Genomic DNA, 17,623 nt, shown 5'->3' with positions numbered 1-17,623 from the left:
TTAAAACTATAACTAAACAAAAATGCGGTGTGCAAAGCTAAAACTAAATCCATAAACATTGATGACTAAGCGAAACCCACTCGGAATACTATAAATATCAAATCCAAATCCAAATCAAATGAAAGGAGAAATAAATTAACAAAGTCAAAAAAAATGAATCCAAATTGAGATCCCCCAAGCATACAAGCGACAACAACTAAGGAAATTGTATAACAATTTATTTTGATAAAGAAATTAAATTTGTATTTTAAGCTCTTATTATGTATACATGATAATTTAAATAAAAGAAAAACACACAAAAATTAAAAAACACATGCGAGTACGTGTTAAACGAAGTTAATTGTGCAACAAGGAATAGCAATAGCAATAGAAGAATGAAGATTGATTCATGGCCCCGGCATTGGCTGCTAACAGGTGGTTAAGTATATCTATAAAATATACAGTGAAGTGAACAAAAATATAAATTCATTCACAAATATTAAATTATTCGTGCAATTATATATTTTTTTAATTGCACGCAATATTCCATTTTGCTGGACTTTGTGCCAGGACTACAGAGCAATCAATTATGGCTTGCTGCACTACAATTTGAGTGCTTGAAAGAGTCAAGCTTTTAGCATAATTATTTCAAACTTAGCCATGCAATTAGTTGCTCGAATATGAGCATGCATATTGTTTATAATAATTATCTATTCATACTTAGACCACACTTACTGTGAGCATACAATATTCAGTTGATTAAATTCATTATCAAATAAGCTTACCTTTAAATACAGCCAAGGGCCCAGGCTCTACAAGGCTCTCAAGAGTTCAAAAAGTATGTTCTGCTGCTGTTCTTTAATCTCATTAAGTGAGTGCTGTCGTTTCTGCTTTTGTTCCGGGCTCCAATTCACAGCAGCCAGCCACCCACAGGTATCGTTCAACTTGCCTGCAAGTTCAACTATTAATTTGGCAAATACATTTTGGTTGCCTTGTTGGTCTTTGATCACATTACAGGTTTATCTGTGGTTTCTGGCTCAAAGGGCCAAGACCAGGTCTTCACTGCCACCCCCCCATTGAAAACACTTTTGTATACATTTTGCTTGACATTCAATTATCTATTTTCCAAATTCAATTCTATTCCTTGGACTAAGTGTGGTTGTTGGTCTTTAATTTCATTAAGTTTTATGTTTTTGCAGCTAATGATTCAAATATTTGTTTTTAATTAATGTCTCTACTACACGTACTTTGAATTGCTCTCTAAACATTTACAAGAGGTCTATGTGGGTGGATGGATGGGCATGTGGCTAATGGGAAATGGTATTGTGGCCGTAGGCTTGGGTCTGGGTCTGTGTCTGGGGAAGGCTCTTTGGTGGGCTGGGGCTGGGACTGGGCAGGGGTCCGTTTAAAGCTTCTGTTGGGCCAGCTCCTCGATGGTGCGGGCATTGGTGAGGGTCACCCACAGCGGGGACTGGATGCTGGTCAGCGAGTAACTTTCGGCGGCGTCCAGCGACTGCGACTTCCGCATGGCCGCCTCGGAGCGACGTGGAGAGCCGCCACTGCTGCTGCTGCTGCCGCTGGCGGTGGTGCCGCCGCGACGACGATTCCGCTTGGAGTCGCGTTTGCTAAAGGCTACGGATGGCTCGTCCCCACCGCCGCCGCTGCTGGTGCTTCCGGCCCGCAGCTCCTGGAGGCGACTCCGCCGTTTGGCCAGGGCCGTTGGATCGTGCGACTCCCTCACACTGGCCGTCTTTCGCAGCTGCGGTGGCAGCAACAGCTGTGACGATGTCGTAGCGGGTAGATCCTTGACCTGGGACTGGGTCTGCGCCTGAGGATGGGACTGGGACTGGGCCAGGGCCTGGGTCTGGGCCTGGGCCTGTAGATGTGCGAGCGTTGTTGGGGGCGTAGCAGTGGGCGGCTGCTCCTGCTGCTGCTGCTGCTGCTTCGTGGCTAACTGTTAGCTTGAGGAAAAGGACATCTTGTAGGAGGTGGTGTCCATGGGTGACTCGGGATTTAGGATTTCGGTCTGCGTCTGTTCAACGTCGCTGCAGCGCTCCTCCAGCACGGTGTCCAGCTCCAGCGAGGTGAAGCCCTGGCTTAGGCTTCGTTCAGGACGTAGACTGATAGCTCGCGACGATCGGTAATCTGAGGACGAGATCAAGTCGGTTCGAGTCATCAGTAATTCAGGGATTGAGATATGTTTTTGTTTTTGTTTATGGGCAATGCTCGTGAGTGTGGGGCAGGTGTGAGAAAGATTGATGGCGACAAATTGAAATTGTGCGACGGGCAGGTGGCAGCAGGTAGATGGCTGGGCGCCAGGACTCGACTCCGACTCGGGTGCTGTGTGGTGTGTGGTGTGGTGTCGTTTGGTGTCAAGAAGTGAAAGATGTGCAGCTGCCACGCGATGGGTGTGTGCGCAGGGCGCACCGTGGGGTACGAGAGTTGATTTATTGGACTCTAATTTGATTTATTCGCTGTTGAAATGGGCATGTTTATGGATTTTACACTGGATACATCAGCCGCCAAGGGAGTCCTCCAAATGTATGCTCGGAAGCAAGAGCCTTATGGAGCTCCCCCATAGTTGTATTTTCAGACTGTGCTTGCAATAATTATAATAATAATAATTATAATCATTTGTCTGTGTTTTTCCAACTTGAATGAGTAATGATTTTGTTCTGGAATGGGCCATATCTATAGCCCTAATTTTACCATTTTTTGTTTACCCAAATAGAGGTTTAATTCCTACATAAATAGTCTCGATTATCTTTGATTAAGTTTAAGAATGCCAGCTAGTTAAAAACGCATAAATACTCGTATTTTATTATTGTTGGGAGAGTATATCCCTTCCCTTTTCTTGTTCAGTTTTAGCTGCATATTTTAATGTACATATGTAGCTTTATATTCTTTGGTATATCTTTCCTTACTTTGAAAAAAATCTAATATTATTTTACCTTTTATTGTTCGAATTTGTTTGGCCAAAGTATAGCTTGAAAAATTAATGAATCAAAGCTCAAAGTGAATAGAATTTTAAATTTAATTGTTTGTTTTTTTTTTCCTACTCAGAAAGGAAAGAGTGCTTTGGCGGGCCCGGTGGTTGTGTCGGTGTGGTCCATTCCGATGGCCCGAAAGGTAAGAGATATTTCCGATTCAGTTGCTTCGACCACACAGTTTGGATGCTTGGTCGCTTAATGCAAAACACAGGATTCAGTTTGGTTCAGGAGTTTTTGGGTGCAAAATTGTGTGTGTGTTGTGTGTGTGTGTGTGTGTGTGGGAGAGTGTGAAGAGGGGGAGCACAGAATTTTGGGGTTGGCTTTTGCGGTGCTTCGTAATTGTTTTGCGAAAATGTATGCAAACAAGATGTACGAGTGTGTGTATAGGTACGAAATGTATGTGTGTGTGTTAGCCATGGAATATTTTGTGTGTTGTTTTGGGGCCAAGGAGCAAAACAACCGAAAACAAGTGTAGTTTGTGGCTGTCACCCACATCACCCGCATCATTATCATCATCATCATCATCATCATGGTCATGAGGCAGGGCTCCGCTTCTCTATGAGACCTGAAGTGGCATTTCCACTCTCTCTTCCTTTGCCCCTGCCCCCGCCCCCGCCCCCGCCTCCCCGCTCTCCGTTCCTCTTGCGCACTGAATATGAAATTTACAGTTATAAAAAATGTTGCTGCGTGTGCGTGCGTGCATAAAGCAATGAAATCCTCATACCCCGTCGCCAGACAGTGGAGAGAGAGGGACAGAGCGGGTTACACAGGGGGCATGTGAATATGTGGCAGGTGGCGAAATGGGCGACGGCCCGGCTCCCGGCCGGCTGTCATCAGGGCGTGTTGCTATGCTAAAAAGGCAAGAGAGAGAGAGAGAGGCAAGGGCAGCTCCCCTATTCACATTTCTTTTTTTTTTTTTTATATATGTATATATATCTCTTTTTTTTAATACCCGGTACTCGTTTAGGATAAGGATAAGACGGTCGTTATATCTGTAGGAATATGCACACAGAACTGGCTAAAGGAAGCCACACCATAACACAAGCTACGTGAGTGCTGGCTTAGAGCAAGACTCCTGTTTTATACACTTCTAATTAACCATTTAAGACATGTCCAAAGGTTCAACTGCCGATCGTAAGATTCCTAAAGCCACTAACTTTGCTCGGCACAGTCTGCATTCGGTTATCATGCTGGCTACTAGCAGTGCTATATTTATTAGTATTATATCAGCATTTTCCAGTGCCAGTATGCAAGTGAATTTCTTGCATTTGCTCTCCCATTGTGTTAGCTTATTCATTGCACATTTATATGGTAGTTTTAGTAGCTGTTATATCTACCTTTACTATCCCCTTTGTTTTTTTTCTATCTTTTCATGGGGCGTAATTGTTTATACGTTTTTTTCCCGTCTACTATTATGGATTTAAACGCTTCTGAATACAGGGTAACGTACGAGTATAGTCAATTATGGGGCTCTCTCTCTCTTGCTTGCTTGCTTTTGTTGTTGTTGTTGTTTTTGTTTTCTGTTTGCTGTGTGCTGGCCGCCTGCCTTTCATTTGTTTTTTGTTATATATGCAAACGAGGGCAGGCGAGCGCCCAAAGGTATGCAATGCAAATGCAGGCAGCTGCCGCTCTGTGCCTGACACATGTAAAGCAGCTAACACACACACACACACACGCACACCCACATATCTGACTGTTGGCGTGGAGCATGTTTTATTGAGTGGCTGGCAACTGTCGCCACCCTGCCACAGTTTTCTTTCAGCTTTCTTTGCCCTCCGCCTACGACCAGTACTGCCTGCAAATGTAGGCGAATGTGTCTGTGGCTGTGGCTGTGGCAGCGACCGACTGCCTGCGGGACACGGACGGACTGCCTGCTGGCCACCGTACATTGGCTCCTTCTTTCTCTGCCTGCTAAAGTCAAGCTTGAAGCTTGAAGCTTAAGCTGGCAGCTCTTGGCAGGCAGCTCTTGTCAGGCATTGGCAGGCATTGGTAATTGATAACCCACTGGGCCGTGCAACATATCCATTGAGAATGGCAATTCGATTTCTGAGTGCGCTGCGAAGAGGTTCATTTGCAGACGACAACGGCGCACAAAAGGAAAGGTATCTGCTGCTATCTCCGGACTGACTCAACACCAGGCAACACAGTCGCAGGGACTCTGACTCTCATATAAGACTAAAGTCTTATGGCAATAATCTTGTTTAGTTTCAGATATTTTTATTTAGTGCCTGAATAAAATATATAAATATCCCTTCCGTGCTTCCTGTCTTAAATTTGTCATGAGATATGAGAAATTAGAGAAAAGGCCATGGATGCGCCTTAAATTGTGCCCCCAGGTAAGTTAAAGAGTGCTGCAGAGATAGGAATTGTGTTGCACAGTGCTGGTTGGCGGTAAAAATGTTTTTTTTTTCTCGTTTTTTTGGTTATGCGGGCGAAGCGGCTGCTCTCCACCGGAAAGAACAACAACGATGACGATGACGATGTTGATGATGATGGTAATGTTGATGCTGATGCGTCAGGTGCTTTTGTTATCTCTTTGTCAATTTAAAATCCCATTTTGGGGTATAAAACAAAGGCCGAGATATGGCCAGGATGGATGACAACATGGCCACCAGGGGGGGGGGGGGGCAGAGTACTATAATCACTACGGCATGGCATACATCAAGAGAAGGAAAGGATAAATCAGCAGAAAAAAAAGATAAAAACACCGAACGAGAAGAAGAGAGAGAGAGAGGGAGAGAAAGCGAGACAGAGTGTGCAAAAGTGGTGCAAAGTGCGAATGAATGGGTGGTGGGGGAGGGGGGCGTAGATGGGGATGCATTCTACGAGTCTTTTGATCTGCGCCCATTGCCTGCCGCCAAACAGGAAACGGAAGGAGAAAAATGTGGAAAATATAGAAGACAAAAAAAAGGGGCGAAAAAACAAACGAAGTGAAAAACGTTCGACATTCTCGACATTAAACAACACTCAACAACACTCACTAAGCCTATGAATTGGACTAAATCTGACCAGGCTGACGGCATGGTCCTGCATGTCGTAGTTGCGCCGCCTGTCCCGCTCCCGGGCCAACTTTGCCCGTCGACGCAGGCAACAAATGACGATCAGGGCCAGTATGGGGAAGCCGAAGATGCACGAGACGATCGGTATGACGATCGATTCGGGTGAAACTGAAACGAAACAAAACAAAATGTTGGCACGAGATCAGTAAGCTGCAAGAGAACAAACATAACATGTACATAGCCCACAAAAGTTGAACTAAAATTATTTGTTTGCACAATGCTTGCTTCAATCATGAAAATCGTATGAAAAAGACAATCGACAGACGGCGACAAACATGGCTATATCCACTTGGCTGACATATACTTTATGGGTGGGAAAGTTTCATTTATTTGCGTTTCACACATGCTTTCTACCTCTTCCCTGACTCTGTACGGGATTGTTATTTGGTTTGCCCAATGCATTGACTTTACAAAAACGAAGCCGCCGTCTGGTCAGCTAATCCACTTGGACAGATACCCATGAGGGAAGATTCAATTATTTGGTTTTTGTTTTCTTGGCTTCCAGCTGTGTAAATTGTTGTAGGATCTTGCAGCTAATAAGCCAACTGAACTGGTACCCTCAGCTAATTATTTGTCCCCATTATTAATTTTACATAGCTAAATTAATTTTGGGAATTTTTTTAAATTTATTTAAAATTACATTAATATAAATCAGAAATAAATTCCAAAAATCTTAAAAAATCCTGGCACAAATACAGCCAGTATGTAACCTATTTTTGGGTAGTTTTTTGCACTGTAATCAGCTGTTTGCCAGCCCTATACTTTCGTAATAAATCATGCCTGCTGTTATGCCTGTTATTTATTCTCAATTAATCTTAGCGAATCTTAGCAAATCTGACTTAATGCAGCCTTACCTTGGGAGAACCTTTTCTGACTTAAGCTACAAATAGAAATCGTTATTTATGGAGCCTCTGCCCAACGGTGGCGCTCACTGGGCGCCACTTAATATTCACAGAAGTGGAAGTGTTACCCAGTTCTACTAATCGCAGCCAGCCATATCTAACATAATCTGCTACAACCTTGCCTAACCCCACAGTTCCCTCATTAAGTTTATCTATTCAATCTATCAAAAGGGGGCCCCACACTTTCGCTACCTTTACCAGAGCCACCAGTGCCACCAGAGTGCCCCCTCCCCACCCCTAATTCAAAGCAACTTGAGATGACCTTTCCCAACAGAATCTCACCCCATAAGGCTGTTCCCCCCACACACACACCGCTCACCCCGCCCTGGAATGGCCTTGCCAAATGTTGCATAAATGTTAATCGGCCTGACTTTGGTATTGTCGACACACCAGAATAACCCAGACCCACCCAGACCCACCCAGACCCACCCAGACCCAGCCAGAACTCAGACCTCAAACCTCAGAGCAGAGGGCAAGCGAAATGGGGCCGTATTTGCCTAATTGTTGTGGTCAGCCGCACAAATGCCACCGCCTGTGCCAAGATTATTTATTTATATGTTTATTTTATCGCAATAACCGGGGGTACGATCACTGCTGTACGAGCATTTGGGGTGTGGTTGGGGGGGGGGAAACTCATGATTCCGTAGCTCATCTCCGGCTCATTCCGGCCTGGAAAGCGCGCAACTACACAGAAAGCCACTGCACTGCCACTGCCCCTGGCATTGGGTCCGGGAAAAGTAATTTTATTCAAACATTTTTGACAACATTTTGGATGTTTCAGCGAATCTATTAACTTAAATCGCGACTATTCTAGACGGGAACTTGGTCGGACAATTGTTGCTGTGAGTCGCAGCCATTTAAGACCAAAACTGAATCTTCCCTTTGCCCATTTGTGGCATCCTTTTACTCGTTTTGAATGTGAACTTCCTGCTGGAATATTCAACCTGTGCGGCTGCTGCGACAAGACTCAAGTGCGCGGGGGTACGCCGCCCCCCCGCCACTTGGCGACCTAATTTACCAGCCTCCGAGTGCTTTCACTCATAAGTCATTTCCCCCCCCCCCCACACACACTGTCAGCGAGCAGCAGCCAACCAAGAGTGGGCGCCACAGCCAACGGTTGCTCTAATCTAAGCCACAAAATCCATGGCCCAAATTTTGTTTGTCGCACAAAACCAAAATGAAAACGAAACCAATTTGGTAGTCGACCGCTGAGTACTGTGGGCGGAAGCCCCAAAAGCGGACTCATTGGCGATATATTCCTGCCTTTGATGGATAATCATTTTACATTTAAATTTTATGCACAGACAAATGGAAAACCTTCGCAGCTTTAGACAAAAGGATTTCATTCTTATACATAGAACTCCCATAGCTGCCAGGAAACTAAGACTTGACGATAGTTTTGTGCTGACTGGAACCAATACCAAACCCATCCTCAATAGCTAAAGTGTCTCCGCGCAGAGACTTTGAAGGTTTCATTAGGTTAGGGAGCATATTCCGATGATCAAGAATCCATTATATATTCGATTCTGTAGGGCAAGCCATGAGAGACTAAGAGATCTTTGTGCGTCAAGGGTTATCCTTGGCCTGACTCTCTTTGAGTGCTCTTAATGGCGCGTCCCCTGGCCTGACTCTTCTCGACTGACATTATTCGATTACGTTCGAGTTCGATCAGGGGCGTAGCCACCAAATATTTACATTTATCCAGCGCTTCTTTTTTTTGTAGTCACTCCTGAAGCTGCTAGCTGCTGGCTGGTAGCTGGTGGCTAGGACGCCTGCTGTGGGAGTGCGCCACTGAATCCAATTAACGCCTTCAAAGTGACAGTTCAAATTTACACAAATTGATGGCGAATGGGACCAGGGGGAGTGATGTCTAAAGTGCCTCCAATGGGTCTCCAATGGGCATTAGTTTGCCGTTTGTAATCGCGAAGGAGCAGCAGCAGCAGCGGCAGCGGCAGCTGTACGATGTTGCTGAGTCATCAGGCATCGTTTGATGCTTGAAAAATTCAATAAATACAATAAAAATAATGCTTCTTTTTTTTTTTTTTGTTGCCCCACTCAGACAGATTCCCAATCTTCCACTCTTCCACTCGCTGGTCTCTAGTCTTTTTCCTTCGCCCCACACCACCTCCCCATCGTATTTTCCGACCCATTCATGGCTCCATGGCTTTCAATGGGGGGGGGGGGGGGGAATTGAATGTTTGCATATTCGACGTCGACAGTGGAATGCGCTACAAAGGCAAAGGCATCGCAACGAAAAAGAACAAAAAAAAAACGAAAAGAAGAAATCCCTCAGCGCAGAGGATAGGCAAAATATATTTTCAGATACACACACATACTCTATAGTTGTATTTTTGTACGAGTACGAGTACATTCACATTCACATAAGTATATATTCGTATTGGTATGCGTATCAAAGTGACTTCTCTGCTTGTGGCTTAGAATATGCGCATCAAAGTCAACCAAAGATGATTGCGGTCGGGTCGGGTTCCAACCGGAACCAACTTTCAAGTCCCAACTTTGATGCTTAAAGTAGCAGCAGAAAGGAGAACTTGCAAGGGAGAGCAGCAAGCAGCACTCTGTGTTCGTTTCTGGTCGAGACATGGGAGAATAGTTGCCCGAAAGTTTGCCATTTGATCTGTGCAAGCGGTTACGTATACGTTCTGTTGACGACCCCTGCCCTGTTTTAAGATTTAACTAAAATTCGCTATGCATCCAGCAGTCCATCCAATACCCAATATTGGTCACATAATACTAACGTAAACGTAAATGGCAGCAAACATTTTAATGGTAAGTTCGAGGCTGAACCTCTGCCTGCTCTAAATATAAATACCCCAAGCCTATGCCCTAGCAGTTGCTTGCCCAAGGATACAAAACACTCCAATCGAAGACGTTCCGGGTATCAATATTCAATACAATTATGAGGTAAAGGCCCCCTCCTGTAAACCTATTCTACCCGTTAAATACGTGCAAAGGAATAAGCATTGACTGAACCTAAACTTATACAAAATATACTTACAAATTCCTGGAAATTTCTGTGTTCAAACAAACTATAAAAAAAAGTTCTCAAGTTTATTTGCTCAAGGGACTCAAGGGACTGTCCTCCTTCCGCTGTGTCTTCCCACTAGATTGACAGCCTAAGAAGTGGCTGATATTGTAATAAATGCAACAATCGATTCGTGCTGTACACTTTTGATTGGCAGATTGTTCAGATCGTTTCAAACTAATTCAATGTGCAGATTGGCATCTAAATATGTTTTCCTGGCATGTCAAACCGTTCTCTCAATATGTTAGCTGGGCGTGGTAGCAGCTCCATTGTTTGCCTTTGCAAAAGCATCTAAAACGTTAACTTAGTTATGGTTAAATTTCCATTTAAGGTGCTGCTTGGCTGCCTCTCAATGGTACGGATGGCTCTCCGGAATCTAAGAGTATTCCCCGCTAAGTACAATGCATTGTTAACTTATCAATGGAGCCGAAGGACGTCGCATTCATCGCATTCCTGTTACACCATTTTATCGGATGAATTTACGCGCGAATCGTAATGGGCGAGTTTTTTTCCTTTTATTTTTGTTTGTTGTGTTCGGCAGCTCCTTTTTTTTTTCTTTTTCTTTTACTTTTATTTATATTTATTTTTTTTTTTTGTATTTTTGGCAGCATCGGCGAAAAGTTCTTTCTTGTGTCGGGCATGACATGGCCTCCATGACACTCCGCCAAGCCGACTGGCTACACCCACAGGCCATTCAGCCGGGGCGCGTTCGAGCGCTGACACTGACGTGGTCGCTCTTCCCTGTCGATGCTGCAGATACATACATACATATACAGTACGTCTGTGGGAGGGGAGGGTAGGGGAGGGGGACTCTGAATGGAAATGGAAATGGGATTGAGAATGAGTCGGATAAGACTGAAGAGGAGACGACACGACAATGTCGTCGTCAACTTGTAGGCCGTCGCTTGTCAGGGTGAGTACTGTATTTTGGGCTTTTGGGTGACAGCAATGGGTACGGGTTCCGGGTTCCGGGTTACGGGGAGGCAGTACTCTTAATAAAGACGACAGTGCCGCCACCAGCCACCCGCCACCCGCCCCACTGAGCTCAGCGACCTTTACGCCTCTAATTTGTGAGCCGCTCCGGGCGCAGTGATTTGGGCGCCAGCTGTAGGTTCATGCGACCTTACACTCGACAAAAAGAACTGCTGAAAGCAGTACAGCAAAGCGAGCAGGAGTAATTTTAAATAAGGGATATATGTATGTATACCAAGATGAAGCTCTTAAATAAATTTAAATCTCTCATTCTCTTTGTTGGAATTCACATTTGATCTTTCATCTAAGTTTTTTTGGACCTCTGATACAGATACCTGATATTTTGTTTTGTTTTTGCTCACTGTAGCTATATAGCCATCCCCCAGCCGTACGTACTCTCTTTTTCAATCTCATTCCCAAGCCAGAGGAACGTGTGAGTCGCTTTAGGCCGCCCCCCTCTTATACCCGTACTCAGTCAGCATATTTTTTAGCTTATGTTTTTATTTTTATAAAAAAAATTCATTTTAAATTTTTTTGTACATGTTATCACAAGTATTTCTACTTATAATGTACCATTTCTACCCGCTGGGGGGGGGGAGGAGTTGCATGGTGTGGGGGGGGGGAGCAGAATTTTTCTGGCTATAAAGTAGTGGTAGTTGGTTCTACAAATTGTGCCGCCGCAGAATTTGTGGGGGGGAGGGGGCGAACACTTGAGGGCCATGGTGGAAACCAAATGGTTGCTCCGGTTAACCAAGCAGGCGCTCAGGCGGCGGACGGCGGACAGACGGAGGACAGACGGACGGGCGGGGGAGAATATACTTTAGGGGCGGAAACGTCCTCGTTGCACCCCTAAATATACCCTTACTTTTTTGGTACGGGTAAAAAACAGGACGCAGTTGCCTTAAACAATCAACAGCTACAGTTGAGTGAAACTCTTTGCAATTACTGCGACTTAGCCTTGTCTAATTGCTGAAGGAGGGGCGGGCTCTACTGCTTGCTGGCAGCAGGGCGCGGAGCCGAAAAACTTTTCGATTGGCTCTGAGCTTGCTGAAAGCCAGTCAAAGTTTGCAACTGCCATCGAAACTACTAAAAAAAAAAAAGGAGACGCGTCAGTCAGATCCATAGGCGGAGTGGGAGCAGGAGCTGTAGCTAGAGCTGGAGCAGGAGCTGTAGCTGGAGCAGAATCAGGAGCTGTAGCAAGATGCGAATAATGAGGCCTCGGGTGTCATCTCATGCAAATTAACGCCAGCAATGATGAAACAAATTGGAATGAGTCTTTGGTCTGGGAATGGGGGGTCATGGGTTCTGGGTTCTGGGTCTTGGCACTCTGAGTCGACTGGCACGCGACGACCTCGTTGGATGACTGACTGCACTGATTTGATTATTGACAGGCTGCCAGAGAGCAGAGTGGAGTCTGACTTTCCCATTCATCCTGCAAATCTTCCTAATTAAGTTAATGCTGTGAGGCGGCCTATGGGGAGTCCTGACTTAGGGTTTGGGTTTATCTTATCCCTTAAACTGAATGGCAAATGACACAAAAAATAAACAACATTGTGACAACTTCGTTACAAAAATTATCCACTTATTTGATTACAATTTTCCACAATTACAATATGTTTCCATTTATAGAAATTTATAGAATTTGTAAGAAGAAAAGAAAACGCTATAAAATTGCCATTCACTTCAGATATCTGAGCTTTATGAATAAAAAAAGAGAGAACAAAGTTGGATGCTACATTGCCTGAAGGCCCGGCAATATATAAAACTGTATTTTCCATGCAGCATATGCTATGAGATGATAACGGATCATATGTTAAGACACAATAGACGTCATTGGACTTTCATTCCAACTCCACAATTAAATTCCGATCATGATGCTGCCGCTCTTTAGAGCTCCTGTGTCAGCTCCTGGGTACATTAGGGACTTTTAAAGGCTGATTAAATGATTAATTATTGACTGGGAGCTTGCCTTTACACAGGAGTGGAATGGCAGTCGAAATGTGAGTCTTTCATGTCTGGAATGTAGTCTTTCCGCTGGTTCTATTTCAGTGTGATGCCAGTGAGAAATGTTCATATATAAATACGAGTACATGTGTAAAAAGAAACTCAGAAGAAGAAACTTTAAGGAGCTTAAAACGGCAACGGACATTAGAATTTAATGTGGTAAACTTAATGTACATAATAACTGGCAGAGAATTAATATATCCGCAGGTTTTCCTTAAGCTAGAATCACTCTCTGACTCTCCCGATGCCAGTATGCTGGGCGGATCCGCGCCTTAACTTATCGCTATGAAAACTTTTCCTTTTTTATGCCTGCCTGAGCAGAGATCTGAGTCTGAACCTGCACCTGCACCTGCACCTGCAACACTTACCCGTTGGATATACAACGATGGTCGTTGGTCGATTCTTGTTGCCGGCCGCTATGAAGGTGGCCACTGTCTGGGCCTGGAAGGTGGCCGCCATGCTGCTGGTGCCGGGCAGGGGCAGGGTGCTGCTCAGCACGGAGCTGGCCGCCGTGGTGGAGGACTCAATGAAACCGCTTAGATTGCCGCCGGGTAGGGCGCTAAATGCACTGTAGATGTCCGCCAGCTCGCCGCCCGCCATGGGATTGGATGTGCCGTTGGCCGCCAGCGACTGTTGGGACTGGTGCTCGATGCCCGACTGCGTCTCGGTGGGTTGCTGGAGCTGGTGCGGCGGCTGATCGATGCGCTGGCCCTGGGCCGCCTGCAACAGGAGGGTGGGCAGGGGCAGGGGCAGGGGTACGCCGTGCTGGGCGGGATTGGCACGGGCCATGGTGGCCAGAGTTCGGTTGAGCAGGTTCCTCATATTGCCGGTGGTGGCCTGCAGTAATTTGGTCGTTAGATTTGCGGCACGCGAGGGATTCAAGCTCTCTGATTCTGATTCTGACTCTGACTCCGACTCCGAATCTGGCTTTGGCTTTGACTGCTTCACTCTCCTGTCCGCATCATTCCCCACGGATTGGTTATTAATGATGTCGGGGGCTCCGGTTCCGGCTCCGGCTGCGGCTGCGGCTTCGTCTTCGTCTTCCCTGCTGTCTGCAGTTATTTCCGTAGTTTCTGCGGCTGTTGCGGTCATATTGTTTAATAATTTTGCAGCATAATCGTAAATTTCAATGAGGATTTGTGGGTGGTACTGGCTCTACCTCCGGCTGCCCCACGCCCCCTGGCTGGCCTGTCTGCAAGAGAAGTGTGGGTGAATGCCAGGACTGTGTGTGTGTACTTTTCTCTGCTAATTGCTTTAATGAATCACTTTTCACAGCTGCATGCGTGCATGTCTCTGTGTGTGCTGTGTGTGAGAGGGAAAAATGGAAATTTGTGGCAAAAGTTTGCCCCCAACACCAAGCCAGCAGCCAACCAACCAACCAACCAACCAACCACCACTACCATCACCACTACCACCACGATTGATTGCAAGCGTGTGACCCTAATGAAGCATCCGCGTTTGCCTAAGTGCTTCCATCTGGACGCCGGTGCCGGTGCCGGTGGCGGGGCTGTGGCTGTAGCCCGGCTGTCCGGGTTCCGGCTGCAGCTACGGCTACTGTTCCAGCTCATGTGGCTACACTATGCCGTAATCCGAGCACTCGAAAGTGGTTAAGCGTGTTGATCAAGGCCAGAGACCGTACCAGTCGCTGCTGGCTGGATTGAAGCGTACGTTTTTGTGGTTCTATCCGGGAAACAGAATTCTCTCCATAAAATATCCCGCCCCCAAAAAAAAAAACCTAGCCCAGTGCCCCTATACGCATACTCTTGTCAATCGGAGTGCCAAGCATTTTGCAAAGTTTTACCAGTTTATGTTCCGACGTTGCATGTTAAATAACTGTGCGGTTTCTTCACTGGAAATACCTTCGCATACTCGTTCAAATAGTTCCACCGCGCGCCGTGACAAGGCGTTAAACCTACACTCAACAAAATAATAGCTAATATATATTTTATGTGTAATATACCCAAATAAAAATGTTATTTTAATACATTTATTATAATCAAAATTATATAAATGCGAGTACATTTTTGTTTGTTTGATTGTGGGCTAAGAAAATACCCTAAAAATATTTGCAACTAAGTATTCCGAGTCTCTGCCTAAATTCTTTGATCTTCTTTATTCTAAAAAGGTTTTAGTAAAAAGACTATTAAGGCGCTTCAAATCTATGCCATAGCCCAAAACTGGCTGCCAAATATTTTTAGATAATTTTTTATTGTTTTATTTTAGTACCCAATAAAATCATACTAAATGTTCAGGGTCGTAAAGCGTTGCCATATCTATGACTTTTGCTGATTTCATAAGGGACCCACGCCAGATTACAGATTTATGGCGTTGTTTTTTTCCCCCCTTAAACTGGTAACTGATTTATGCTAAGCCGCAGATGCTTAGAGTTTTTTTTTGCATATGGTACGAGCTCACACAAGTGGCTGACATTGGTTGACTTTAAAGATTACCTAAGGGTTGAGGCATTTCCTGTGCTTGGCCACTTCTCCAATGAAAGTGCCAGTTATGCTGGCTCAATTTTTCCCATTGTATTTGGATAAAATACCTGCAAAGTACTTGTACCAAGTAGTATCCGGATTATTAAAGTTTTCTTTTTCAGGGCCAACAAGCTGGCAAGCTGCTTATCGCTTTAATGCCCCCGCCACCATTTTGTGGTTCTCTCTGCGGATTAATTAAACGCTTTCAAATAATTAAATATTTAATGTTCTGCCTGCGCAAAATCCATACATTTAAAAATCCCTGTTTCTGTTTCTGTTGGATTATGTAAGCGAATCCCAAAAATCATTTTCGGACCCGGACAATCCTACTGTAACTAAATAAGTCCTCTCTGCGCTCTTGACCCTAACAATAACCGACCCACCCATCCCATCCCATCCCATCCCATCACTTCCCGCCCTCGCTATCCACACTTGTTGGGTCCACAAGAACACAAACATTTGAGCCCGTTGCCCGGTGCCCGGTCCCATCAAGTGAGCAATCCAGAAGAGCCTCAACTCCAGTGGCCCTTGAAACTGAAACTGGAGAGGGTACTCTGGGACTCTCACATACTTTGTATGTGCGAATGGACAGGGAACGGGAAACGTGTGGACTAGGACACTTTGGCGACAACGGGCCATAAAAATATGTTAACTATTGCATGGGGGGGGATATCGTGGACTGGCTTCATTAAGGGAAATCGAATTGAATCGAAACGGAGTAAGCCCCACATGGATATTCCCCAGTTCCCAAAGGTTAACACTGCTTTCGTTTGCCCTTCCATGGACTTGCAGTGCCTCTGCCCCAGACCCAGACCCAGACCCCCCCATTCCAAGGATAGCAATGCTTCTTCCCCATCCAAGGATAGCACTGCTTTACCACAGCACTGCCTGGCTTTATAGTCGGTATACGGTATACCCTATCCACCAGGGAGCACAATTAAATGGGCAAGCACGAATCGTTTCTGGGATATGGACAGGCACGAGCCGCAGTCAAAAGTGGCGAATGGAATGGCTGCGAGCGGAGCAAGGGGATTTGGCTGGGATACAATGTACGGGAAGCACGTCCTTCTGGGCGAGCACATGTATGGAGCACGATATGCTTATAATGTACTTTCGAGTTTATGGCCGGTCGGTCGGTCGGTCGGTTGGTTGGTTGGTTGGTTGGTTGGTTGGTGTCCATGTCGACGGCTATTCAAATATGAATCACTTTTCCTGTGGAATCTGGCACCAAAAAATAAATCACCAAAAAAAAACACAACACAACACACACACACACATGAAATCCAATGAAGATGCACCGCGGCGACACGTACGTACACAAAATGGATCGCGTTAAAATATCCGAATATCCGTTACGTTATCACTTTACGTGTTCACGTCGTTTGCCCGGTGCGCTGCGCTGCTGCTGCTTCATACGTCGCTGCCGCTGCTGTCGCTGCCAGTTGTTTTGTACCGTTGTTTTTGTGTTGCAGCCCGCTTTTATAGTCTGGCGGAAATTTCCTAAAGAGAAAAATGTACACCCCAATATAAGTGGAAAATATCCCCCATATGTGTGTGTCTTCTACAGCCAATCAAAACAGAGGGAATTTTCTCTTTGCACGTCACTGCCGCTGACAGTTGTTTGGACCGTTTGTTTTTTGTTGTTGCTTAAAGGATAATTTTTCCGCTCGGTGAAAACAGAAGAGAAAGTTTTCTTTATTTTTTAACAAGCGTTGCAGCCAGCCTTAAAAGCTTGCGTGAATTTTTCTTAAGTGAAAAATTACCCGTTCGATTTATAAAGGAAACCAGCTCTTATACATATACGAAAGTCTTATACAACGAAGCAAGTCCCAGGGATATTTTCTCTGTGAATTCAAATGAAATTCGTTATTTTTGCCTACAACTATGTTTAATAGAAAAATATGCATATTAATGGTGTGTTTTTGATAATTGGCAAATAGTTTTTTGTGGAAAACATACAAGTGCGTTGAAATTAAGCCTCGATAATGTATTTGTTAATTATTACAGAAAGTTTATTATGCGGATTTAGCTCAATGACCAGCAAGAAAAAATAAGGATTCATGCAAAAGAATTGGAGTAAAAGTCGATTGAGGAGTGGATTATGGGGTGACGTAGCTACGTACGTGCAAAATGGTGCGGCGCACCGGGGCCCAGACTCTGACCAGAAAATCACCAAAAAATCTCCTACTCCACACTT

At 45.0% G+C, this 17,623-nt stretch overlaps 1 protein-coding gene across 1 annotated transcript; it reads right to left on the bottom strand.

The window, feature by feature from the left end:
- Nucleotides 1–1,086: 1,086 nt before the first annotated feature.
- LOC111077407 lies at nt 1,087–16,865 on the bottom strand. Its single transcript, XM_022371678.2, is given in 4 exon segments — nt 1,087–2,124; nt 5,951–6,136; nt 13,318–14,137; nt 16,740–16,865. Coding segments are annotated over 3 exon segments (1,650 nt in total). The 5' UTR covers nt 14,042–14,137; nt 16,740–16,865; the 3' UTR covers nt 1,087–1,384.
- Nucleotides 16,866–17,623: the final 758 nt, after the last annotated feature.

This window comes from Drosophila obscura, unplaced genomic scaffold, assembly GCF_018151105.1.
Source record: "Drosophila obscura isolate BZ-5 IFL unplaced genomic scaffold, ASM1815110v1 contig_137, whole genome shotgun sequence".
NCBI lineage: Eukaryota > Metazoa > Arthropoda > Insecta > Diptera > Drosophilidae > Drosophila > Drosophila obscura.
The sequence above is the reverse complement of the archived record's forward strand: the minus strand, read 5'-3'. Positions and strand labels throughout refer to the sequence as shown.